Source organism: Rhamphochromis longiceps, linkage group LG16 (assembly GCF_057381845.1).
Source record: "Rhamphochromis longiceps isolate RC_006_pf linkage group LG16, R_longiceps_female_GT1.1, whole genome shotgun sequence".
NCBI lineage: Eukaryota > Metazoa > Chordata > Actinopteri > Cichliformes > Cichlidae > Rhamphochromis > Rhamphochromis longiceps.
The window spans coordinates 39,060,073-39,086,324 of record NC_140572.1 but is presented as its reverse complement, the minus strand read 5'-3'; the positions used below and the strand labels follow the sequence as shown (position 1 = coordinate 39,086,324).

At 47.5% G+C, this 26,252-nt stretch overlaps 3 protein-coding genes across 6 annotated transcripts in view; all 3 read left to right on the top strand.

Annotated features, from left to right (window-relative positions):
• The window catches only part of tex30 (testis expressed 30), a 36,197-nt gene extending 33,413 nt beyond the window's left edge, over positions 1–2,784 (top strand). Inside the window, exons 1-5 of one of the 4 annotated variants that reach the window (XM_085385102.1) lie at positions 406–452; positions 1,446–1,682; positions 1,794–1,845; positions 2,167–2,381; positions 2,560–2,784. In XM_085385102.1, the coding sequence (XP_085241228.1) occupies positions 435–452; positions 1,446–1,682; positions 1,794–1,845; positions 2,167–2,381; positions 2,560–2,730 (693 nt within the window). In that variant the 5' untranslated portion in view covers positions 406–434 and the 3' untranslated portion in view covers positions 2,731–2,784. Of the gene's footprint in view, positions 1–405; positions 770–1,243; positions 1,683–1,793; positions 1,846–2,166; positions 2,382–2,559 lie in introns of those variants that run through there. The other 3 variants (XM_085385104.1, XM_085385105.1, XM_085385103.1) reach the window with 3 other exon arrangements.
• Positions 2,785–3,714: 930 nt separating this feature from the next.
• rmp64 (ribonuclease MRP subunit p64) lies at positions 3,715–11,006 on the top strand. Its single transcript, XM_085385101.1, has 9 exons — positions 3,715–3,844; positions 3,980–4,134; positions 7,894–7,982; positions 8,284–8,412; positions 9,229–9,306; positions 9,400–9,695; positions 9,787–9,845; positions 9,928–10,142; positions 10,221–11,006. Exons 1-9 carry the CDS (start codon positions 3,760–3,762, stop codon positions 10,522–10,524), a joined length of 1,410 nt encoding a protein of 469 aa, XP_085241227.1. The 5' UTR covers positions 3,715–3,759; the 3' UTR covers positions 10,525–11,006.
• A 4,784-nt stretch (positions 11,007–15,790) lies between these two features.
• Positions 15,791–26,052, top strand: LOC146651662 (ras-related protein Ral-B). Its single transcript, XM_085383579.1, has 5 exons — positions 15,791–15,946; positions 22,754–22,945; positions 23,304–23,512; positions 24,107–24,284; positions 24,785–26,052. The coding sequence occupies exons 2-5, from the start codon at positions 22,832–22,834 to the stop codon at positions 24,905–24,907; spliced, it is 624 nt and encodes a 207-aa protein (XP_085239705.1). The 5' UTR covers positions 15,791–15,946; positions 22,754–22,831; the 3' UTR covers positions 24,908–26,052.
• The last annotated feature ends 200 nt before the right edge of the window (positions 26,053–26,252 follow it).

The window sequence follows — 26,252 nt, the reverse complement described above, 5'->3', positions numbered from 1 at the left end:
TTTGCTGAGATATTTATCCTGATATATAAAATCAAACGTATAAAATCAAAGATGCTCAGACATGGATAAAACTGAAAGTATGAAACATGATAGAGAGTATAGGGTGATGTTTCAATTGATCAGATGTCAGTAATATCCAACAATGTGCCAGTGTGCAGGATGACTGGGAAGGAAGGGAAGTGTTACAGAGACTGACCATTATGAAGTATGATGCTGCGTTTCCAGTACGTCCACTGGATAAAGATATATTAAAAAGCGAACAATCTGAAACAAATAATTTTAATGAAACATAAACATTTCAAACCATTTATTTATTTTTTAATAAAAAGTACTTTAGATACAGGTTTGGTGACGCTGTAGTGACCACTCCTCCCCGCTAGGTGTCACTAATACGTATTGAAGTCCTCGGTGTTCCAGAGAAGAAGCTGCTTGTGATGGAGACGTTTGAGGAGGTAAATATGAAAAATAAAAAGCAAACATGTCAGAAACCAGAGTCAGGTTAGAATGAAACGGAACTCGAACCAGGAGCGGAGCCCGGAGCACCGAGAGGACGGGTGCACGAGAGGCTAGCGCGCGCCACGTCCTGTGGGCTCGGTGTGCTTCACAAACACACAAACACCTGCGCAGGTTACAAAGCCTGTAGGCAGTGAGCGCAGCAGGAAGTGTAAGCCTCGGGGAATTCAAAGGTTTCGAGTCTGATTTTGAATAAGAGCGTGGCTGGAACTGATCTCAGACCAGCAGGCAGCTGGTTCCAAAGATCACGACCACAGTAAGTGAAGCACCTCCAGCCCCGAGCTCTGGCTCTGGAGCAGCTGATGACCTGACAGGTGTGACTGGGTTAGAGACACGGACCAAACCACAGAGAGCTGTATGAACTATCAGAAGGATCGTAAAGGTCGCAGGGAGCCAGTGTGGAAGTGGTGTGGAGTAATGTGGTCACGTGTGTGTGAGGATGAATGAGCTGATGATCTGGAGAGTGTTACAGTAATCTGCTGGATGTGATGGACCAGTGAGTCAGAGTCAGCTTGAGATAAGACTTCTGATTTTTCAAGTATCACCATGTAATCACCTTCACTGGCTCAAGAGTTGGGAGTTCCCCTTGTAATCGGAAGGTTGCCGGTTCGAGCCCCGGCTCGGACAGTCTCGGTCGTTGTGTCCTTGGGCAAGACACTTCACCCGTTGCCTACTGGTGGTGGTCAGAGGGCCCGGTGGCGCCAGTGTCCAGCAGCCTCGCCTCTGTCAGTGCGCCCCAGGGTGGCTACAATGTAGCTGCCATCACCAGTGTGTGAATGTGTGGATGACTGGATATGTAAAGCGCTTTGGGGTCCTTAGGGACTAGAAAAGCGCTATATAAATACAGGCCATTTACCATTCACTGCTCTGTAAAGGTCGGGAGAGAGAATGGTTGGCTGTGAGGTGCTGAATCGGTGCTCGCTGGCTTTCAGGAGGCGGTGAAGGTGCCGTTTGGGGCCAAATCTTTAGATGCTGCCCTGTGCGTCCCTGCCGCCATGTCGGACGCTCACACCGCCGTGATCCTCACGCACGGAGCCGGGGGAGACATGAACTTCAGTCAGCTGGTTTCTCTGGCTCACCAGCTGGCATCACACGGTTTCCTGTGCCTGCGCTTTACATGCAAAGGTTTGAACCTGGCTCACAGGCTGAAGGCGTACACTGCTGTGTGGGTACGTGTTAAAGTCAAAACTGCACTCACTGCTTTACGTGCAATATTACACGTTTTTTGTAGAGCACCAGTATGATGTAACGTGTGCTGTTTAACGTGTTTCCACCTGTAGGACTACCTGAAGTCACTGCAGAGGTTCACAGTAAAACGCGTCTTTTTTGGAGGTAAGAAGCCTTAAGATGTTCAAAACAAAAGAGGAAGAGCTCAGAGCAGAAACGCTGTCGGGTCATTTTGTCTCACGTACTTCAGTTTGCAAAGTGTTGTTGTACCTTAACAGTTTACTTTGGTGGGAAGTATGTTAATGTGGTAAAACAGACCCCACGTTGATGTCCGGGGCTTAAAGACCGCACTCTTTAACTGATGACATCACCAGATACCACATCTTCACCTCTGAACCTCCATCTATGTTTCAAGTGAAGACGAGGACATGCAGCAGTGTAGAAATAACTGAGTGGGAGTCCTTGAACACTGTGACGTTTCCACAGGCAGGTCGATGGGGTGTCGTGCGGCTGCAGCTTTAGCTAGGCGACTGAGCGAGGAATCCGAGGCCGCGGTGGAGGGTGTGATCTGCTTGTCTTTCCCGCTGCACCCCCCAGGACAGACGCATGCACACCGCCAACGGAGCGAAGATCTAAGGGTGCTGCCGGCGCACACGCGTGTGCTGTTTGTGTCAGGCACTGAGGACGACATGTGTGACAGGGTGAGGAATGAGATTCATACCTAATGCATGTTTCCTTATTAAACTATTAGAAGACTGTCCTGTGTGCTCATTGTTGCTGTTCTGTTTGCATGTAGTTCTGATGCATCTGTGTAACGGGACATTGCTCTTGCTCTTGGGACGTGCTGCAGTGCTCACTCTGCTCTGTGTCCTCGCTCAGGTTCACTTTGACACGACGGTGAAAGAAATGAAAGCTCAGGTTGAGATTTTGTGGCTACGAGGAGGCAGCCATGGACTGAAGGTGAAAGGCCGTTCTGAGGTGTCCGTGATGGAGGAAGTGAACCTAAAAGTCATCTCTTGGATCAGGAATCAGGCGGCACAGGCCCCTTAATGTCCTCTCGTTAAATCTGTTGCTTTTGTTCCAATAAACGATGGCAGTATTTCACAGTGGGCGTCTGTGTGAACACATGGGGAGCTTTTATTCTGCACAGTATGTGAAACCCGAATCTTAATGTGCAACATGGTGATGAATGTTGATAAATCAGTCTGTGCAGACATTACTCTTCCTCACACTTCCTCTCCGTATTCATCTGAAGTCATAACTCATTACAGTTTAAAGGTGTTTTTCTGCTGCACAGACTACCTTTAGCAGCACTAAAAACTATGCAACAAACAGTTCAGGAGTTGTACACGAGAAGACGTTTGTTTGGGATTGAGGAGCCTTAATGTGTTACATAAGAACAGTCCTGGTTTATGGGTCAGGAGGAGCCCCTCAGAGGCCGCCTGCAGCACAAAGGAGAACACCGAGGTGATGATGATGCTGTCGGTTTGTGAGAGGAGCTGAAAGAAACTCTTTCACATGGAGGTTTTCACATCGACCCCTCGCTGAAGTTCCTCTATGAGTGTAAAGTGGAAGACGACCCTCGGTTTGAAGTTGAGTGCTTGCTTCCTGCCTGTACTGTCACAATAAAGTGCTGTTCTCCTGACAGCACCTTGTGGCACAGCGGTGGTTTGTGCTGTGTTTCAGTATAAAGGTCACTTTTTCAGGGGCTTCAGTTTTGACCCTCACCGTGTTTGTTTGGATGAAATAATTATTCTGTTATTGTGTGCAAACAGGAATAACGTATATGTTTACAAATGCTGTGTTAATAATCCATTGCTCTATTAAAACACGTTTATTGTCATTATCCTCGTTGTGTTTTCATAATTTTAATATTTATTGGCCTTTATTGTTTCTACGCTTTTGTTCTGATCAGTTCGTGATAACTACTCGGAGGAATCATGTGTGTTGTAAGTACTTTAGCAGAGCACACTCGGCGACTGCGGTGCCTTTAACACAGACGATGACGTTTACGCGTGCTCGAACGCCATTGGCTGTGGGACTTCCGGGTCGTATTTTGTTTTTCAGGCAGACTCGAGCATGGCCGTGGAGCTCTGGAACAGAGTCAACGTCCCTTTTCCCAGCGCCGTGTCCGCTGTCCGCGTGCCCTTCACCGCACAGACAGGTACGAGCCGCAGCGCGCGGTCACTGACGTGCTGTGTGCGAAATAACACGCCGCATGCGACCCACGTGGGAGAGCCAGGACTCGGCGCCGCGTGGCTGTGAGGTGACGATGATGATGGTGTTTGTGTTTGTGCAGCTGCAGACGTTGAAACGCTGCTGACGGAGCGCGAAAATGTGCTGAAGCTGCTCCGCAGTGAGATGCTTCAGACGGAGGTCAGGCTGCTGTACGAGCTGCTGTACGTCCTGAACAACAGCTACCGGGGCAACAAGACGTTCAAGGCACTGAAGCAGGTGAGCGCTGTCTCCAGGGCAACCGTGGGTGTGTTCATTAAGAGCTCAGGGCAACTCGGAGCGCGCCCACCTGAGCTCCGAGTCACGTACAGGTGATATCGTCGTGTTGGTGTTGTTCCCAGATCAACATACTAAATGTTGTTCCAGGATCAACATTGCAAGTGACCAATCAGAATGTTGTGACGTCATACTTTTGCGACTTCGGGAAAAACCGCCGTAAAACAAAAAACTGTACTTAAGCTGCGAGAAACCGCCTCTGTCCGCCGATCAACGGACCCTGACCGTAACCCTTTAATAAACGCTGAGCAGAACTGATATTGTCCTTGCAACATTGGAATTTCATAAATGCACGAATGGCTTGGCGCGCAAAAGAATAACGTCACAACAATGTGATTGGTTACTTGCAATGTTGATCCTGGAACAACATTTTCATGATGATGTGGGAACAACACCAACACGACGACAACATGTTCCTCCTCCATGCAGCCAGGCAGCCTGTCGTTCACAGTAGGGATGGATGACGCCACGTCTGTATGTCCTATACTGATGTCATAGATTTGGATACCGATATGACTCCGGTATAGTCTGCTTTTAGTCATAAATGTCATATTAAGATTTTAAAAAAGCAAAAAAACGACTAAAGTTCTTCTATTATACTTGTAAGCAGCCAAAATACTGCTCAGCTCAGCTGATCTTTTTATTTAAAGCTTTGAAACAAACGTCATCACCGGTATCCAAGAACATTACAAATTCCAACTTTAGATCTAAGTATTTAAAGTAACATTCAAAACGCAGTTTTATGCAAAGTTCTGAAAAACACATGAAGCCCAATATCATCACAAAATAATGTTTGTATTCAACAACTTGATTGATTATGCCTTTAATGAAACGTTGGTTTGGCAGCACGTAGCGAGGCTCACAATACTCCTTTAAGCACCAAAAACTGACATTTCCCACAACAGAAATGCAGTTCAGCTTTATTTATACAGCGCCAGTCGCCTCAGGGCGCTTTATATCGTAAGGTAGACCCTACAGTAATACATACAGAGAAACCCCCCTATGAGCAAGTAAATGGCCTGTATTTGTACAGCACTTTACTAGTCCCTATGGACCCCAAAGCGCTTTACACATTCTGCCGGACACTGGCGCCACCGGGCCCTCTGACCACCACCAGTAGGCAACGGGTGAAGTGTCTTGCCCAAGGACACAACGACCGAGACTGTCCGAGCCGGGGCTCGAACCGGCAACCTTCCGATTACAAGGCGAACTCCCAACTCTTGAGCCACGATCGCCCATAGTGGGAAGGAGAAACTCCCTTTTAACAGGAAGAAACCTCCGGAAGAACCAGGCTCAGGGAGGGGCGGGGCCATCTGCTGTGATTGGTTGGGGTGACAGAAGGAAGACAGGATAAAGAGACAGATTAATAACACGTGTTGTGCTCATCGAGTACAACAAATTCAGCAGTTTTCTCTGTTATCAGCTTTGCTTTGTTGCTTTCTGGACGGAGTTTCTCGCGACTCTGAATGTTTTCCAAAAGCGTTTGTTGATACTTTTCTGCTTCGTGTTGGAGGCCTGGATGAACTCTGTACTAGGGATGGGTATCGTTTAGGTTTTATCCGATACCGGTGCCAAACCGGTACTTTTGAAACGGTGCCGGTGCTTAAACGGTGCTCAAACCAGTGCTTAAAGAATGGAGAACACAAACTTTGTCCAAAAACCTCTCATATTCAGCTGTTTTTTGTAAAAATATAACAATGTTAGCCTTTTCTGCAGCTATGGGGCATATATGGCATCACTCTTGGCTGGAAGCAGTGCTTAAACAATGGAAAAAAACACAAACTTTGTCCAAAAACCTCTCATGTTCAGCTGTTTTCCACTTTTTCTTTGGTCATTTTAGCCTTTTTAGCCAGGGTGAAGGGAGTATCTGCCATCAAACAAGGAGGCAGCCGCATGTAGCTATGACGGTGTTTGCTAGTTCACCTTACATGCATTAATGTAATCACGTGGTTAGTGTACTCAACGTAAATTACACACGAACAACATTAAACTACTCACGCAGAGAAGAACGGCTGCTGCTGCATCATCATCCTCATCATTTCTGCTACACTGGCAGGGCTAGGGGCCAGGACTCTCCTCTTCGTGTTTTTGGGGGATGTTGCATAACAGGCACCACACCCGCAGTAGATGTGCTCGGTGTGAGGTCTCGCAGCAAGCTATCAAATACGGCGCATTTCTGGGCTTTTAAAAAAAACGCTATGCGTCGCCAGGTGTTTCATCAGTTTCGAGGTGTTACCTCCTTTGACAGTATCACAGTATCAGCTTAAAGCACTTGTTGCTGCTGAGTTTGCATCTTTTGCTGTGAAGTACAGCCAGACTTTGACCGCTTCACCTTGGGCGTTTTTAATCTGTAGCTCTGCTCTAAAAGAACCTACGTACCTGGGCCCGCCTACTATCCTCGGAAACGTAAAATGATTGGCTAGAATCTAAAGTGTGTCACAGCTCAGGAAAAAAAAGCACCGAAATAAAGCACCGAAATGTGCGCTGCTTTTCGGTCTGGTTACTACCGTTTATGTCAGAACCGGTGCCATCATGGCACCGGACACCGGTACCCATCCCTACTCTGTACTGAGTCACTGGATAAACTCTGTGTGCTCCTGTATTTGGTATTTCTGTGAGTGTTTAATCATGTTTGTGGTGTTAAAGTTCCCAACGCTGCTACCACATCTTCCTATTTTCTTCTTTCAGTCTGAAGTAGCTCCACGCCGCCGACAGGTCTCGCACACAACGACCGCTCTATCGCATGACACATACTGCTCCGACGTGCTAAGGTCACGACCTCGGTTATGCCGTGTCGCAAGCTTCATGAGGCACTTTTGTAATATTTAAAGGATCGGGCTACACTTTTTATTTCTCCTGATATCTGATCAAGTCATTTAGGTCAGGATCAGGCCGGTGCTGTATATGGGATCGATGCATCCCCAGTTCACCCCGATCCAGGTTCAGCCTCAGACTGTTGTTACATGTAACATCACAGACATGGAAATCATGATTAACAGGATGAAAGGCTGCGTGTTTGTGACTCTGGGGACAATAAAACAGCTGTAATCAGACTGACAGCCTGACAGCTCCCTGAATGTCTCCAGAGTCACAGCATCAGAAAGACCTCCAGCATAAGTTATCAGTGAGCCTCCACAGACTGCTGTTTGTCCTTCACTGATCGATGTCCTCAGACGAGTTTTAATACAAAGATAACCTGAGTGAAAATAAACTGCAGTTTTTAATGCTGATTGTATTTATCCACACCTTGTGGTGTGTTGATGGTGAGTGTTTCACGTCTCTGTGGAGGAACTTTGTCCCACTCTGAATAGTTGGAGGCTTTTCCAGTATGAGCGCCTGTCTATGGTCACCTCGGTCTGATTAAGTCCACACTTTGACTCGGACGCTCCAGAACCTTCATTTTGTCTTCAGAGCCAATCAGAGGTGGAGCTGCTGCTGCTGCATGACTGCCGGGCCCACATTCTCCTAGAGAGCAGCTCAGACCATCACGCTCCCACCGCCGTGTCCGACTGCTGCTGTGATGTTCTCTTTATGTTTAATGCAGATGTAACGGGACTCAAACCTCCCAACGTTCAGCTTTTGTCTCCTCAGGCCACGGGATGTTCTCCCAGAAGTCTCGGAGATCATCCAGATGTTTTCACTAGGCCGGTGTTCTGGCCTTAGTCAACTAGCAGACTAACCTACATGTTCCTTCCTTCAAAGGTGGAGCAGTGTGTGAACCGGCTGAAGAACATGAAGCTCGATGCTGCTCTTCAGGAACTGTCAGATCTGTGTCCGAACAGGATCCAGAGGTAAGTCTGCGGCTCGCTGTGAAGTGTGTGACGTGCAGAGCAGGTCTTCATCGTGAACCTTCACTGCTGTGACCAGGTCGGATTCATGAACCAGTCCACTCAGCTTTTATTTACTGAGTGCACAATGAAAATGTGTGTTATTCCCACAGTAGACCGGGGGTGGGCAACTGCATGAATGAAGTCCTCTCAGCATGCAGACGGACGTCTTTATAGAAGATAGGACGGAGATTCAAACTGTGAAATTCTGTGTGGATGTCAGTTTCTGCTACAGTCTGCAGTGGTGTGTGTCTGTGTGTTTTAGGCAGCTGAGCATCAAGGACGGCCAGTGTGTCGTTCCCAGTCAGCCCACGCTGGAGTGGATCTGTCTCAAAGTGCTGGGGGCCGCTCGGCTGACGAGCTGCACGCTGCGTCGCTGCAGCAGAGCTTTCACGTATCCTTCTGTGAGGCCGTTCTGTTCTCAGACTCGGTGTCAGGGACCAAGCAGTAAAGCATAAAGGACACAGGTGGTTTTAATTCAAAAAACGGGTTTTATTGACCCAAAAATATGAAAATATATTTAACAAAGCCAAAACTTAAACAGGCAGACCAATAAAAGAGGTCAACTCAATAGACTAAACTCAAGATAATAATTAACAAAACCTCAAACAAACATATGGTAAACTGACCTGCTGAAATGACACACAGGGGGACTTAAATACTGGTTTAGCTAAACCAAATGACACACACGGGGGAAAACAAGATGGCTGCCATATAACCAACTAATACAAAACATTTAAACAAACATGAAACACCCCCCAGGCAATGAAGCATGTGGTGCAATCCAATTAGGCTGTCAGCAGTACTTCAGGTCTCCCAGCCCTTTGCCACACCTTTTGCCAGACAGGAGGAGACACCAACCCCCAGGTAACTCAAACAAAGAAAGATGTATTAATATAACATAAAACAGAACTTTGACCTTGCAAGGTTAATATGTGTGCACGCCATATAAACATTGGAAGGTGTGATGGAAAAATGAATACATTTAATAAAGAAACAATATTGAACAATAAATAGAATATTTTAAAGTAGTGACTGTAAATTAAACTAAAGTGAATCAACGGGTGATGAGGTGTGGAGCTTACCATGTGTGGCATGCCATCACACTCGGCATCGATCTCCGCGTGAACGACGTGCGGATGTCTTCATCTGAACCAAGTCTGACTCTCGTGCCCTCTGCAGGTTTCCCCTTAACAGCTGCTTGTTTCAGACTCGCAAAGCAGCAGATGAAGTGGGAGGAGTTTGTCATCCTGAACGTGGTGATAACCAGCATGCTCAGCCGTCTGTGGTCAGGACGTTTTCTGCAGCATACGTGCATTTAGAGAGAGAGCGCACTAAGTCTGCAGAAAGTGTTAACACGTTGTATTTCGTGCGTTCTCAGGGTGATTTTCCGTGGCGTGCTGCTCGCCCTGTCCGGCCTCTACCGGCAGCTCCTGGAGCTTCTCAGAGACGTAGCCCGAGTCCAGCCCATGCCCTTCCTCACAGACTTCTCCCTGCCAGCTGATCTGGCTCAGTTCCTCGGTCCCTCTGATGCTTTGTTATTGACCAAGCCTGCGGCGCACAGCAGAGCGCGGCAGGAAAAGAAGCAGGCGGCGAAGAAACTTCCAGCTGAAGCCAAGAAGACCTGCACGCAGAAAAGAAAGCTCAAAGAAGACCTCGGCGTTGCAGTTATAAGAGGTAGTCTGCATTCATGCGCTGTTTTTCCCAACGCAAACGTGACCTCAGTGAGACGTGAACATCCCCACTCACATCCCTGATATTTCTCCAGGCGTCGGCCTCGCAGCAGACAGGAAGTCTTTTTTCAAGCTGTGCAGGACTTTCACAGAGGTATGTGAGCAAGCACGTGACTCGTCTCTACTTTTACTGTTTCTCATGTTCACGTATTTACTTCTTCTTCTTGCGACTCGAGGGCAAGTCGACGCCCAAACAAACGAGCAGAGCTGACAGGAGACACGAGTTCCAGAAGCAGGTGAGAGATGCTGCTTCTTTCTCACACCTGGAGATCCGTGTGGACGAGATGATTCGCTGGTGCAAATCCCAGAGGATGGGAAAGGAAAAACGCCTTTTAACCTTCCTGCAGTTAAAGTGCCGGCAGATGAAATGCCTGGAGGCAGCGGGCCACAAGTAAGAGCGACACTTTCTCAGGAAGTCTTCCTTTAGCGTTCTGCAGAGGTGCTCATGTTCTCTCTTCTCGTGCTTCAGCGTCCAGAGGAAGCTGCAAACCTTCAAAAAGGAAGCTTGCTGGGCTTCATCTCCAGAAGGATCAGCGCCAAAGACCTTACGTTCGCTCGCCTCGAGGAGACGTGTCCACGGGAGAATTCGTTTTCATACTCTCAGGAGGCTTATGATGAGAGGCGGCGTAAAAAGGAAAGAGCAGGCGGGACGACAGACACGAGCTCGACTTAGCGGGGACGACCTGAGAAGCGGGACCGCTCGAGAGGCGACGTGTCGGAGCACGGTCACTCACGATGACATCGATGACATTTTTGCCTCTGCAGGTCTGTGAAGCCCGAAAGCGCCGATTTAAGGTCACAGACAGACGAACAGTCTGAGCAGGTTTGGAAGCAGAAGCTGTGCTCGCCATGTTTAATGTGTCTCTCATTAAAAGCTATAAAGCACGGAAACAACTGAACCCCCCCAGACTAAAAGATTCTGTTTTAATTTGGGTACGCATGGAACACACACTCACCAGCCACTTCATTAGGTACGCCTGTTCCAGCTGCTCGCATACACACGTGTAACCGCTGGTTCGCATCAAGATATGCAGTAAAGCATCTGTGGATGCACAGCACGTCAACGGTTAAAGATCACAGCGAGCGTCGCTGCTGAGGTCCAGCCGAGCTGGTTTCCTGAACTTGCCTGAAGGATGTTGGCTGCAGTCTCAAAGCAGAGCCATGATGAATGAACCCAACCCAGTATTAGACACCTGATACAGTGAATGTGTGAAATCAAATGTAAGAGAAAATAAATTAACTGATGGAGCTGAAATATGACTGTGTGAGTAGAATGCTTATTTAATGAGCATGCAGACTGAAGCCTGTGCTTATGGTTTGAAGCATGCATGCAGTGGCAGCATGTTTACGTGCTGCTTCTGTCTGTCTGAAGGAAATTTAAATCCGTTTGTGCAGCTGTGCCAGTTTTTAATAATGTTCGAAGTCACGCACTACAGATCTGAGCAAGGCTTTTACAGTAGTTGGTGTATTTGGCTCCCCCTGGTGGGCTCGAGGATCAGCGCACAGACAAATTCCAGGCTCGATTCATCTTTGGGAATACGGAATAATTCTTTCATCCTACGGCCCGCGGCCGAAGCAGCGTGAGACGGCTCAGGTGTCAGCAGGAATGAGTCTGTGCTGAAGGCGTCTCAGAGCCTGCAGTGGCTTCTGTTAGCAGACAGACGGGCACCGGTCCTGCTCTGACACCAGCAGCCGGCACACAAGCTAAAAGGTTTGTTTTGTTACAGCCACTATGTTTCATCATCACCTGCCAAAGAAGATGGAGTCGTCCCATCTGCACCAACGCTGCGGCTTTTATCTCCGTCAGAGCTTCACTGGGCTGAGTTACAGTCTCACATCAAACTGCCAGATCTATTTGAACACAATACTTAACTTTCTGGGTTTGTCAGGGTCCACTCTTTTATTTTTCACAGCCTGGAGGTGAGGAAGAGGTGCAGGAGGAAAATCGTAAAGGTCTGCATCATGTATGAGAGCAGAAACTGAGCTGAGGCAGAAGGTTAGTCTTGATTCCACTTGTCTCATTTATCATTTAAATAAAAAGTAATACTTCTGTAACATTAGGGAACTTTCTCCTGTTCACCAAAATCACCACACAGGCCTGCTGTTCTTCTTAAATGTAATATCGATAACCTTGGACTAATGCTAAATGTTAATAAATAATAAAATAAACAACCTACGTCAGTTAGGTCTCTCAGTATTTTGTAGCATTTCTTTGCACTTTTGCCTTTTTACTGCGCAGTCCCGGATCACGAGCGCTCCTCTACAGCTGACGGTCTTCAGTTCTCCCTGCAGACGTGTCTTTGTGCCGGCCAGTAACTCTTCTGGAGGTCGGTCTACATCAGGAGTGACACATGTTCGAGGTCTTTGTCAAAGCCACGACCCAGACACAGTTTTGCTGCAGAGTGTTTTCTCCATGATTCTCCTTGACGAGATTCCCAGTTCCAGATGCACAGGACTCCCACTGCCGAGTTTCACTGTGGGGTTTTCTTTGGACTCCTTCCTTCTTCGTCAAGACATAAGCACCGTCTCTATTTTCATCTCATCTGACCTGAGCTTGTGCTTTAAGTCTACTTGATCTTTCTCCAGGCTTCTTTCTGTTTCTCGAGTCTAAACTGGTTTCTTTAGTTTTTGGCGTGACGGCTCAAAGCCCCACTGAGTCTAAACTGGGAGATGACCCTCGGTTTAGACTTGATTTTGCAGCTTTGAGCGATTCTGTGATTGAGTGCAAAGCTCAAAAGTCTGGAGTGAAGTTTTTCACCTACATGTTAGCTGGTTACAGCTACACTCAGTATGCATGTGAAGGCTTAACATCAAAATAAACAGCAGAGGCAGCACAAACCTCCAGTCTGCGTCTGTAAACACGTGAATATCCCATTAAGATCAAACAGACTGTGCATGTGTAGCTTTCATGTTTTACAAAGTGTTGCTGTGATAAGATGAATTTATATTTCCAGGTCTTCATTCACCTTAACTTAGACACAGCCCCTCCATTGTCCAGTGTTGGCGGACTGTTACCTGAAATAGATCCACTTTTACCATTTTCAGCATCATTATCAGGCGCGTGCAGCGCGGCGTCTGCGGCGCGTGCACCTCTGGTCAGTGTAGCGAGACCACGCGGTCGTCTTCTGTCAGCTGGGACGTGTTTAATAGCATAATTGTAAAGAGCTGGTTCTACACGGCTGAGTCGGCGCTGCAGATAAATATATATTTTTGCAGGTGGTTCTCCAGGGCGGGTATAAAGGTCTGTATTCCCAGTTTACTGTTCTTCAATTTATTTTCCTCACACCTTAATAGCAAAAGAGGAATTGTGCCCATAAATGTTTAAAGGCTCTGCTTTTTTATAGCACGGAGCTGTGGGATTGTCAACATTTGTACTCTGAGGTGTGTTAAATTAATCACATCATTACCTCCACAGGAGGGAAAAAGCTGATGGAGTAATGGTGCCGTGCACTCCTCAGCCAGGCCTGCAGTGGAACAACGAAGGCAGAAAATCACCCAGACTGGGGAAAAAGAGAAACCATGCAAAGTCTAAATTTTAACGATGTGAGCTCTGAATATAAACAATAATATAATTTGTGTATATCTCATCTTTGCCTTTATTTTAGAAAACTGTCTCATGTATCAGTTTTCTCGGATGAATAGAGAATAAAGAGAAGGATTAAAAAGTGTGAGCACAGACGGTGGTTTACAAACCTCAGTGAGAACCGGCCCAGAGAGCTCACTGACATTTTATTGCCACCTCCATAAACGTGGTCTGCAAAAGTCCCCGTCGTGCAGTTTCCATCCACTCATTCATTTTCTATACACACTTTTGCAAGAGGCACAGTGCCCATTACACTGCAATAAGAGCTGCACTGCCTCTGCTTTGGCTCGTTCGACTAGACGAGCTTAAGGTCGGCTGCAACATCCGCTTTAACAGGACTGAGTCTCAGCATCACACCTGGATTTTATCTTCACAGCAACAGCCATGCATCTTTAAAAAAATCATCATCTCTGTTCTAACAATATGTAGGAAGACATGGCGGTGCTGCTCCTGTGTCTCAGAATAAAACATTTCTTCTACGACAGGACAGGAGAACTCACATTTTGAGTTTCTGTAAAAGGCAAAACATGTCTGGGACGCTCTCTTTATTCTTACTTTGGCTAGTATTTAGCCAGAGGTCAGGGTTCACTGACAGCAGGTGGTTTTATTGTCATGGAACTGCTGATCTGGCATGTCTGAGCTACAACACTTGTTCTTAATATTATGTCTCAGTGGGCGTTTCTGTGAATCACAGACTGGAGGACCAACAGTGAAGGGGATGAGCCGACTGGACTCTGTGAGGAACCTCAGGTCCTTCCGTTTGTGCTGGAGAACTTCTGTCCGTCTGTAGCAGCATCAGCAAACTAGTCCACCAAGCTGGAACCTCATTGGTCAGAATCTGGAGGTGTTTGAGTCAGTGAGGGGCCGCAGTTCACTAAACACACCGTCCTCCATCATGGACAATCACAACTAGTGATGTGCGGATCGATACTGAAATATCGATTCCTCCGATACCAGTCATTTATGTTCTAGAATCGATTCTCACATTAAAATATCGATATTTTAGTAATTTAGGGTAAATTTGTAGTTTATCATTAACAGGAACACAGTGGAAAGAAACTATATCATTTGGATTGTCAACATTGGAAGGAACTACTTCCTCTTCTGCCTTTCATAGTCATGTGCAAAATACGGCTGTATAACTGTGTCCAGCCCCTGGCGTGCGCACTCGCAACAATGGCTGAGTGTAATTGGAGTTACGTGCAGACGTATTTTACCTCCACAAACAGCCGAGATGTGGTTTGCAATACATGTGGCAAGACAGTGAGGTGCTGTGGCAAGACCACTAACCTCGTGAGATACCTCACAGGAAATCAGATCACAGAATAGGACGAGCGTATGTTGAGGCAAACTGAAGAGGAGAGGGACAGGTGCTGCTAGGGCGAGACAGACGTCTCTCCTTTAGTCCTTTAGTGCTGCAGGCAGGCAGCGTGTTCAAATAGCCACAACTTCAGGTTTTTTATTTCTATATGATGAATTCTGCATTATTAAGTGATAAGAGCAAGTAATATGATGTCCTGTAATCATGATGATGCTATAATGTGAGATACAATAAAAGATACAATAAATAAAGTAAGTTTTTGCACAAAGTATCAGTATCGTCGATACCACCCTGAATTTTACTTGGTATCGGATCGGAAAGGAAATCAGTGGTATCGCACATCACTAATCACAACTGCTCCGGTCCGGTCAGCAGAGCTCCTCCTCCCTGAGAATTATCCAATCACGCTGCGAGAAAGAGCGGTTCAGGAAGTCCTTCCCACCGTCCTCGGAAACCTCTCCTCTTTGTAACAGGTGAACACACCTGTCAGGACACAAGTCTGTTTCTCATATTTAAAGTGTTAAAGCTATAGAGCTATTTATTTGAGTTTTGCTCTAATATTCACAAGAATTTGCTTTTCCACAATCCGTCTTATTTTTATTTATTTTTTCATGTTAAAAATGATTTTCACATTGGTTTATGTAACATTTCGCACTACCTCACATCCGTCAGTATGAAGTACTTGTTGTTTTCATTGTAGATCATAATATTGATAATCTTATTCTTGAAGCTGCTGCTGGAGCACCGTCACTGTACACAACCATCGCAGGGTTCGTGTGCTAGCTGTGGGGTTTCCCTTACAATACAAAGCTCCGTAAGGCTCGTGCTGTTGTGATTTGGTGGCGTATAAATCAAACTGAACTGAATTCAGAGTATTGTTTATTTTCCCTGCGGTGTCACGTCACAGAAACCTGGTCGTCTTTAAAAGTTCCTACAACATGTTTTGAGTATTAACTCCGAGGATTCATAGACAGTAACTGTGCTAGTTTTACACCACTCTGTTACACTGAACTGTTTTTTGTTATTTATTTAAAATTATTAATTAATAATTCATAATTATTAGTAGTAATTTTTTTTTTATTAGTAGTAATCCTGTCCAGTTAGAAATCCAAGTAAACGCTGGCAGTCAGGCTGATTACGTCACATCCTGCCGTTTGCAGCTTGTACTTCCGGAAGGTTGGGCTTTTGTTGCGGGAGCGGTTTGTATATGTAGACCAATGCCTCTGTGTTCGCTGTTAACGCGCTCAGCAAGATAGCGGCAGCCTCGGGCAGACAAGCGGATCGTGCTTCGGTAAGGCTCCGGGCAGCCCCGGTCAAGCGGAACACCGTGAGTCTGTAACCGGGGCTTTGGGGAGGTTGACGGTACCGCACCTGCTGTAAGGACGGGCGAGCACCCCGCGGGTCCAAAGGCTGTCCTCTCAGCACCCACGGCTGTGAGGACACCGGGACACACACTGGTGACTGATTAGCTGTCTCTGTGGAAGCTAACGTCAGGCACGAGCTGTTTGTTTGGCCGGTCGTTAGCTTAGCTTCCAGTGACGGTGTAGCCTCGGTAACACAGACACAGCACAGCCTGTCCTCTCCACGGCTGTGCTGTGGCACTACAGCGGCTTTACCGCTCCTGTTTGCTCTGTTGTTGTGTAAAGTTACCGTTTAGAGACGGACTGGGTAAAGTTAGCGGTTCTACTTTGTTTGGCGGTAGTTGCTGAAAAGTTTTTACCTCTGGGAAGATGAGTGGACACACCCAGTGAGCCAGGTCCGGCTCATGTTCCTGTAACTCAGCTGATGTCAGCGAAAAGGACAGTTTGGTGTGCTAACACTGAGATCATGCTGGTGCTGTCACACCTGTCCTCTGTCTGTATGTGACGGAGAAAATCATACATGGAGTTTCTCCTGTTGTATGGAGGGACACCTCTGTCAGCCCCCTGACTTTGGAGGCCCTGCAATGGTCACTTTAACCCTCCGGTGAAGTGCAGAAATGTGAGGAGGAAGGCAGCTAGGTGAGTGCTCCGTGTTTACATGTATACAGTTGAGGTGCTGGTGGAGGGACGATGCTGGCAAAGCAGCAGCACTTTTCCTTCTCTTTGACAAAGCCCGCTGTGGGTCTGTGTGAGGGGAAAGTGACCGTGTGTGGTTCATCACACAGACTCGTGTCATTCTGGGCTGACTAACACCTCATTTAAAGCAGCAGTGACATCCTGTAAGCTCACAGTCTCGTGATCTTCTGAAACCCTCGTAAACAGCTCCCGAGCACCGCGCTGATCCAAGCACAATAACAGCTCTTCCAGGAAAAGCAGGTCATCAGTTTTGTGGGAATTCCTGTGGTTTCTAAAAGCTGGTGGGCCATTTTTATTTGTTTTGGGGGAAAATGTATTTAAAGGGCCCATATCCATTTTTATAGTGTTATGAGATGTTTATGGAGAAAGTTACCCCCCAGCCCCACAGGCCTCTTCCAAGGTTTATGGTTATGATGAAAGAACTGACCTCCCAGCCCATTGTTCCTCAGTGGGCTGGTTTCAGTCATTATGCAAATGTACTGATTATAAGATTATAAACCTGCAGCTGAGACTGAAGAAGTCAGCTGGATGATGATGAAACGTTTCTCCCACAAAACGCTACGTCCAGATGAACAGAATCGACCTTTGGAGACTCCTCCAAGGTTCCCTTCTTCCTACGTGGACAGTGGGTACTCATGTTGAGCTAACATCCACCCACGGGCTGCTTCTCACTTCTTCTTGGGTCAGAGCTAAGTGGAGTTTGATAGCATGCTGCTAAAAAATCACTATGACTGAAACTTTATTAAAAGTTTTTTTTATCTCCAGTAATTTTATGTTCCAGAAAATGGTACAAATATCAGAAGAGTTATGTGACAGCACGTAAAGCAGAAATAACCAAACTGACACTTTCCTGTGACCCGGAGATCTGAAATCCCAGTGAATTACTTTAGCCGGTGACATTCCCGCAGGAACAGGAAATCCTGCTGTGGATAACCTAGAGGAATGGTGAGCTTTGGTCAATGTGTAGCTCTGAGGAGTAACCATGAAACAACCCATTTATAACCAGCAGGGACGTACAGCCTGCGTACTGCATTTTAATGCAGACAAACTCACAAGTGAAGTAAGTAAAAGTTTCTCTTGTTGTCAGAACAACTGTGAAATCTGGGCTGTAATGTGGTCCACAGCAAACACACAGAGCTGCTCACTGAGCTGCTGAAGTCACATTTTCTACCCACTGTTTCTAAGTACAGCTGATCAGAGATCAGATGACAGAAAGCGATCGCTGAGCCGAGGTTGTAGTCTGCTGAACGAGCCGTCCTATTGGTTGTTTCTGCCTGTCGCTCACAGACGCTGATTTGAGAGCTGCTGACACTGAGACGGTCCGTTTGCAGAGGTACTTCAGGTAGATGTCATATCGATGTGAACCGAGTGTGAATGTTATGAGTGTGGATCATTATCTTTGGTTACTCTTGACGAACCTGCTCAGTCAGGCTGCTGCTGCCCACTGACTAACAGACGGTCTGTGCTGAGAGTCATGCAGGTTATTTATGTAACTTAAGTTCACTGAATTATCTTGAAAGCCCGCTGCGGTCTTTTCCTGCTGTGCATTAGCATTAGTGCCATCCTCTCAGGTCTGTCATTAAATAGAAGTGAGGCTGTGTGCGGATGTAGGTAAGTGCGTAGCAGTGATAAACGGCGCCTTACTCAGCAGGCCGACGGGGCTTTGTCTAGTTCTGTCTGACTTAATTAGAAGTAGAAACTCGGCCTGGACGAGCACTCGGTGTACTTCTCTAGAAGACGCCCACCGACATGTTCTGATGTCCAGATATTTACACACAGTAGTTGTAACTGATATGTGTAACACATCAAATATGGAAAGCATTACATCCTGTTTCCTTAAAGGAAGAGGAACTGCTTATGCAAATAAGTGTTTGTGGAACACAATGGTAGCCCAGGGTCGGTGTGTTTCAGTTTTAATTAACGCATCACGGCCGGGGTCTTTCACTCATTCAGGCCTCTGTGGAGGTTGTAACTGTATCTGCTTTAATAACCGGTAGTTTTTTGAAGGGGAAGCACAAACACGGACATCATTTGGTTAGCAAAGCAATAAACCATCATATTGGTTATTACTTTACAGCCGTGTCCTGGCTTCTGTATCGATGCCTTGTTACAGAGTAAAGTAGGGGAAAGTGTAACTGTCCCGGTCGGGACGAGCAACATCTTTAAACTGAGTATTTGTTGTTCATTTCTTTTTTAGAGCACACGTCGCTCTCTCTGCTCGACAGATGCAAAGCCTGGGAGATTAGATTTCACACAGTTGTCCAGTCGCCTCGCTGTCTCATTAAACCCACGTCTGTGTTTAAGCTGTAGCTGCAGGCCGCAGCACCATGTCTCGCTCCAGCGTGGAAGTATTACAAGGCAGATTGAGGTTGACCACCTCGCCTTCTCCGATGGTACAGACAGTGTGAGAGCAGTGAAGTTTACCGTCACCACCGGCTCCGTGAAGACAGATGGAGCGGAAATGTGAGGTGGTGCTTTTATTTCTTCCAGGGGCGGCACTGCAGGCCGCTGCGCTGGTGTAGGTGGTATGTACCGGGGCCCGTTGTGATTATTTGTCAGGAAAATGAAAAGATATGTTTACATTGCAATGAGAGATAAGTAGTGGGCAGCTGGGAGTTGCTCAGCAGGAACAAATACATTTGTGATGAAATGTGTGCTGAGAAGTGGACTCATCGGTCTCTCCGTGGTGAATCAGTCCAGTGGAATGCTCCGGGAATGGGAACGACTCGAGTGTCTGGATAAGATCATCAGGGTCAGCTGCAGCATGGGGAGCAACGATATCTGCTTTGTGTTAAAGGCGTGTTGCTGATCCACTGCAGGGATCAGTGAAGACTTCGTATGCGTTTACGTTTGTTTGAAAGGTCCCGCTCGCTGCGGCCGGAGGGCGAGGACTGTTACAGACGATCCGGGTCCCTGCTGCCCAGTTTGGTCAAAGGCTTCTCTGTACACTCTCCTGGCTCAGGGTCGTTAGTATGCACAGTGGGGAGCTCGCTTTTTGAAGATGTCTCTCGTGCTGCTGCGTGCTGTCTTTGAAAGTAGGAAAAATCATTTCCTGATGCCCAGATGTTTGGTAAATAACCCCGCAGGTCTTTATTTTTTTGTGTGTGACCTGCTCGTACTCTTACCTCCATCGTATTGTTTTATCACAGCGAGCTCCAGTTATGGTTATAGTGGGAACTGTGTGCTCCCTCACTTCTGCTGGAAAAGAAGGAAGTGTTGAGAGGACAGAAGCATTAAAGTGAAAGCTGTTTAGCATGCGCGACGTATCGGTGGGCCACATAAGTGTTGTGATTGACTCAGTGGATCGGTATCGAGATGAGAAAACTAACTGATCTCCTTTGGAAATCCTTGGAATTTGGAGGTTTGTTATTTAGGGAATAAACATCACTGTTTTCTTCATCAGACAGGGAGAGGAAATCCCCCCCACCCCTGGGATCAGACGAATGTGGAAAGACGGAGCATCCTCGGGCTCTTTACAAGTCTGGCTCAGATGTCTCGGCTTTACTCGGCACATAAATCCAGTTTGGGTGCTTCACACTTTCTGTTTGCTGTAATCTTTTGTTAGGATCTGCGAGAGTCTCTGCAAACCTCCGTACGTCTTTGCCAGAGTGTGAGGATGAGTGCAGAGGGAACATCGGGCCGTTCTCCAAAGGGAATCTTAATGAATTCTTGCGCTGGTGTCATCTATATTTCAGGAGCCTTAGAAACCAGAGCGGCCTTGTAGGCTCCCCCCATAACCCCACCGCCCCGAAGAAGGACCAGCACCGCGCGCACTCAGCTCCTGGATGTGGGTCATGCTTAAATATGAATTTTTCATATCTTTTGCAACTGTCCCCTGATTTTGGCCCTGCATTCAAAGTCGCAGCGCAGCTGGTGGAAATGTGACACGGCCCCACCCTCGCTGTGTGAACTTCCCTCGGAAACTTTCCACTAAGCACACATGATGGTTCCTTTGTGAGTGCGCATGCGCCATTAGCGTGCTGCCTGCTGTAACCCCTAATTTCCCTCGGGATTAATAAAGTATTCTGATTCTGATTCTGATGATGCGCATGTTTCACACTGCCTGAGTTTATTGGCTCTGACTGCTTTGTTTATGATGGAGTCTGTGTCTGCGCTGACGTACGGAGAAGTGGGTCGCAGTAAATAATTTACACGGTGACCCCTCCTCTGTGTCAGCTGCCTTCCTGATGGGTGTTTGGGTATGTGTAGGCTTGTGTGGGTATCCTGGCCTGTGACTGATAACAAAGACAGGAAGAGCACAGATCAGATTTCACTTCCTGCTAGGATATAGGAAGACCACGATGCCTCATCGCCGGCATCAGCAGCTATCGTACGACGGCTGACGCAGCAAGACGAGTTCTGCTGTCAGACGATGTAAAGAAACTGACGTTCACACACAGGTTGTTGCTGTTTGATTTCCCTCCAGGAGTTTGTAGCTTCTGCAGAGCTCTTCTATTACATGTGTGAGAGGCAGGAGGTTCCTGAGTGTGAGCACTGAGCCCACTCTGTGAAATGAAGTGTTTGCTGTTTGGGTGGAGCAGATTTAGAATAACGCCAGGAATCAGCTGTGTGCTGCTGTTAGTGTGACAGCTCAGAGGAGGCTCAGCATCGTCCCAATGAGGGAGCTGGGGTTCCTGTGATGGACTGTGCAGACTTCATCTCAGCTCGTATGGTTCGTGCACGGAGTGGCCAGCTGTTGCGCGTCAGTGGCTGATGAGTGTTCGCCTGTCCGGCATGAGCGTCAAGGGTGCAGCGCGGATAACAAACGGGGAGTGACGATGCCTTAAACACAGATGGGGGTTAACTAATGAGGACTGAAAGTCATCAGTGTTTATCAGGGCTGGAATTGTGTTAGCAGGCTGCTCTGCAGGAAGCGATGGGTCATAAGAGCTCAGGTTACAGATACAGTCACAGATGCATCCTATGATATGGATGCAAAAACATCAGCTTCTCTTCATGACGATCGCCTCTCAGTTACAGCAGTGAGCTGATAATGTCTGCAGTAACGCATTTCCTTCTGAACACGGGACTTTGACTGATTGTTGACTGCTGTGAGCTTTTAGTTTAAGCCTTGTGATTTAAGTAGAGAGTACGAGAGAGCAGTTACATATAAACACAGCGTGTCCCTACCACAGGAAAAAGTCCACCAATGATGTCAGCACGAACTGTCACATGGTTTTCATGTGTGACACTAACTGTGACAACAGGAAGTGAAGTGTTTTTACCACCACGGCCCGTCCACCAGCTCCACTCGCGTCTGACTTTCTGCCTGCTTGTATACAAGCTCCTGTGACGCTTCGTGTAAAGGTGGTAGATAAGAAACGCTTAATGCCAGGAAAAGATTCCTCGGACACTCAGTCATCTCCTAACTGATCAGATCAACAGGCTTTCACACATTGCTGGTTATGACTGAAGCTGTCGGCCGTGCTCAAACATATAATGAAGAAGCACTTCTGATTCCTGCTGAGCACTGCAGGTAAACATTGTTAGACTGCTGATTTGTTGTGAACCTTATTTGATGCACTCCACAGCACCACGTCCACAGCATAGAGCAGGTGAGGGCACGGCAGCTATCGTATCTGACACAGAGAAGGTTGTGAAGTCGGGTAAAAGCAATTGACTGTGAGCTTTCACCTTGTGAGGGCAGAGCCATTACAGAGCAGATAGATGGCAGGCACGTCTCCCTGCTCTTTAACCAGTTTAGCACACGGTGGCCTGTTTAATGCATTTGTAAATGCTGCTTTGCACTGAAGAATGATGGCTTCATTACTTCTGATCAGTTGCAATGACCTTTTGATGGCGAACTTTATAAAGTTCTAGGATTCACGAGTAGGCAATTTGGTGCTTTAATGGAGATGATGGGGGTTAAGATTTAAGATTAGCTGGAGCACAGCCTGGAGTCCTGGCACAGCGAGTCAGAGTGAAAGCTGCTAAGAAGCAGCTGTCATCTGTCCTCGCGCTCGTCCACGGTACGCTTGTGTTTTCGGCACACGGAGGTTATTTACTGTACGCACTGATGTTTCCGCTCTTGTCCTCTACAGGTCGTGAGTGTGTGTGTGTGTGTGTACCTGTGCACATGTGTTTGAGTGTTTAAGAGAGGCACAAAGAAGAATCCAGTGATGGCTGCCAATAAGGGTAAAAACCAGAGCTCTCTGGTGCTGCACAAGCTGATAATGGTGGGCAGCGGCGGCGTGGGAAAGTCAGCCCTCACCCTGCAGTTCATGTACGATGAGGTGAGTTAACACTTCTAAGGCACTGCTGTAGCAAGGTCACGACAGCAGATGAGGGGGTTTGGCTGCAGGCGTGACCACTCTTCATTTATTTTACTATCTGGATTTTATTTGCAACCTTTATGATGTTTTCAGTGGTTTGCCATAAATGTGAAATGAGTCCCTTGCTCCCTGTAGCCTGAGACTAACAGCCACTCCTGCCTAACAGAGGCGCTGCTGTCACTGGTCCCCACCTGTGTCGGGGAGAGCTCCGGCTCCCAGCAGCATGTCTGCAGGCGTTTTTGTCCATGCGTCTGATTTCCATGTTAGCCTGCTGAGTCACTGCTGATCAGGCGCCACTGCTCTGCCTCTTCACGTGTAGTTTGTGGAGGACTACGAGCCCACCAAAGCAGACAGCTACAGGAAAAAGGTGGTTCTGGACGGGGAGGAGGCTCAGATCGACATCCTGGACACCGCCGGGCAGGAGGACTATGCTGCTATCAGGGACAACTACTTTCGCAGCGGGGAGGGCTTCCTGTTGGTCTTCTCCATCACAGAGCCCGAGTCCTTCGCTGCCACTGCTGAGTTCAGGTACGGATGCGTGCGTTCAGTTTGGTGCCATTAATGAAAGCCGGCGAGTGGTTAAAAATGACATCACTGATCATCAGCCATCGTCGCTCGTTACACATCGGCTGTAGAGTATCCAGAGTCGGCACATCAGCAACAATCTGCACCCACGAGTGTCTTTCAGTGTCTGGATAATACATGAATATCCAGATCGTGTAGAGTCACACCCACGTCACAGTGTCAGTGGGGAGGCGTGTCAGTGTGGACGTGTTGTGGCAGGAAGGTGCAGATAGGATTAGAGCACAGCAACAAAACACTGAAGCTTAATGCAAACGTTAGTCAGCAGCACTTTGAATCAAACACGTCAGCCTCTGAGGCTCGCTGAGAGGGGAGAGGATGGGATCCTCCAAACGGCTACAGTGCAAGTTAGATTAGTGTTTTTCAGCAGTGTACATGACGGCAGCACGTCCGTCGACAGTGTGGAAACATTAAAGCGCCGGCCCCGATCCTGCTAATCAACCTGTAAAAGTCTTTGTTTCTGTGACGCTGCCAGCTGGTTATCATGTTAGATTTGGGGAAACGTCCTGAGAAAGACCAAATAATCATTTGTGCTCACAGGGAGCAGATCTTGCGGGTGAAGGCAGAAGAGGACAAGATCCCGCTCCTGCTGGTGGGGAACAAGTCGGACCTGGAGGAGCGTCGGCAGGTGCCCGTGGACGAGGCCCTTGGGAAGGCCGAGGCGTGGGGCGTCCAGTACGTGGAGACGTCAGCAAAAACCAGAGCCAACGTTGACAAGGTATCATCACTCAGACGCACCAGCACAGAGCTGTGCTCAAGTTTTAGGCACTGAAGGTGACGTAAACGTGATTCAACAGAAATTAGAGTGCGCCTCCCAGTGGGGCCGTTTCCAGCATGACCCACTGGGATGAGGCCCAGACCCAGGAAGGAGGTGGGCGGGCACAGGGAGGTTTAATGCCCACGACCCTCCATACAGCAAACAAAGAAATTCTGAGAGCTGGTTTAATCTCTGTGGACCTGCCACACTTCTTTTTTGAATTATTTTTGGGGAATTTTAGCCTTTGAGATCGAGCAGGGGAGGGCGTGCTGATGCACACGGGTGACCCGCTCCGCCCGATGAGTTGTACCAACGCCCGCGTGCTGCTGGTCTTACTGGGAGCCGTCACATAGAGTACTGAGGAATCGGAACGTGCCTGAAGCTTCTGCACAGCTGAGCTTTTGACTCTTTCACACACGAGTCCTGTATGTGTTATAAATATGCGATTGATTTCTTTCCAGGTGTTCTTTGACCTGATGCGTGAAGTGCGAGGCAAGAAAATGTCTGAAAACAAAGACAAGAACGGGAAAGGGAAGAACAAGAAGAACAAGAAGAGCTTCAGGGAGAGATGCTGTTTACTTTGAGCTCCTCGTGGACCTGAAAACACAAAGCTCCACAGAACAGAGGAGCAGAGCTCAGCGTCTTTGATCTCAATGAATCTGATTATTTTTTATTGATAGCTTGTTATAGTTTCATGTCTAGAACAATCGCAACCACTATGTTGCCAATCTGAATGAATGAAAGCTGACTGGCTCTGCTGTGAGGATGGACGGCGACTGCAGCGCTTGATGGCTCACAGGAAGCCAGCGACCAAACTGCCATTGACACTAACTGTGCTGCTGGACACGTTCAGCGGTTTACTGCCTTTCCTTTGGTTCCTCTCTCTCTACAAAGCCGTTAGTTTGTTCGCCTCCTCTAATCTGGGCCTGCAGTCAGTGTAGACTGCATGTACACTGATGGCCTCTCTGTGGAGCAGGTTTCCATCGCCCACTTTGTGTTTGCAGTAGCTGCTGAAGCTGCAAGTTTAATGTCCGGTTTCCCCCCCCCCCCCCTGCCTTCAGGTTTCTTGAATATTTTTCTTCAGTTTCATGCGAGGAATTGAGGTTTTTTCATCCCAGGAGGTTCACGCAGTGCAGTCGTGTCCTGACACGATCACCATAAATCAATGTTAAAACCATTTTCAGTGAAGCTGTAAATTACATCCTCGCTGACTCAGAATCCACTCATTTCTCTTCACGTACACGCGATGAGATATTTTAACGTTTGTTCTGTATTTTAAGAATGTGGGAAATGAATGGTGAGAGAGCTCTGCCACGTCGGTGTGACCCTCCTCAGAGCGCAGACGCCACCGTTTGTCCAGGAGCGAGGTTGGATCGGTGCTGGGAGGCACGACAATCCAGGAGGTCACCCTGCTAATGCATTCAGTCTGTTAGTCTCCATAGTCCTGATCTTCTTTTGAATAACATGCACTACATTGTCAGTACCTTAGAAGTGGCTTCATGCTGTGTTGAGTCACGCTGTGCCAACAAAAATTCAAACTATGTTTGTGGGTGTGTGGTATGTATGTTGTGTAAGAGTGTGTGTGCATTTGTGGGAGAACCTTCTTACCTTGCTGTGTGTCTGAGTGAAGCTCTGATGCTCCAGCTGTTGTGTATTCAGATGTTCATGGTGACCCTGCTGTGTGTTTGTTGGCGGCTGAGAGCTGCTGAATAAATGCTTTTCTTCCTTTTTTCATGTCTTTGTAAGGAGCTCGATTCAATGTCCGACTTCCTGCAGACAGATGTAAAAACGTTGGTGGCGTGGCAGGTAAGGGGAGGCGGTGTGCTGCACAGCGCCCTCTGGTGGAGGCAGCGGAGCCACTTACTTTATGGCCACAGTTACAGCGACATTATCCACTGAAACGTGGCTGCCAGTCCGTGGTCCCCGTGG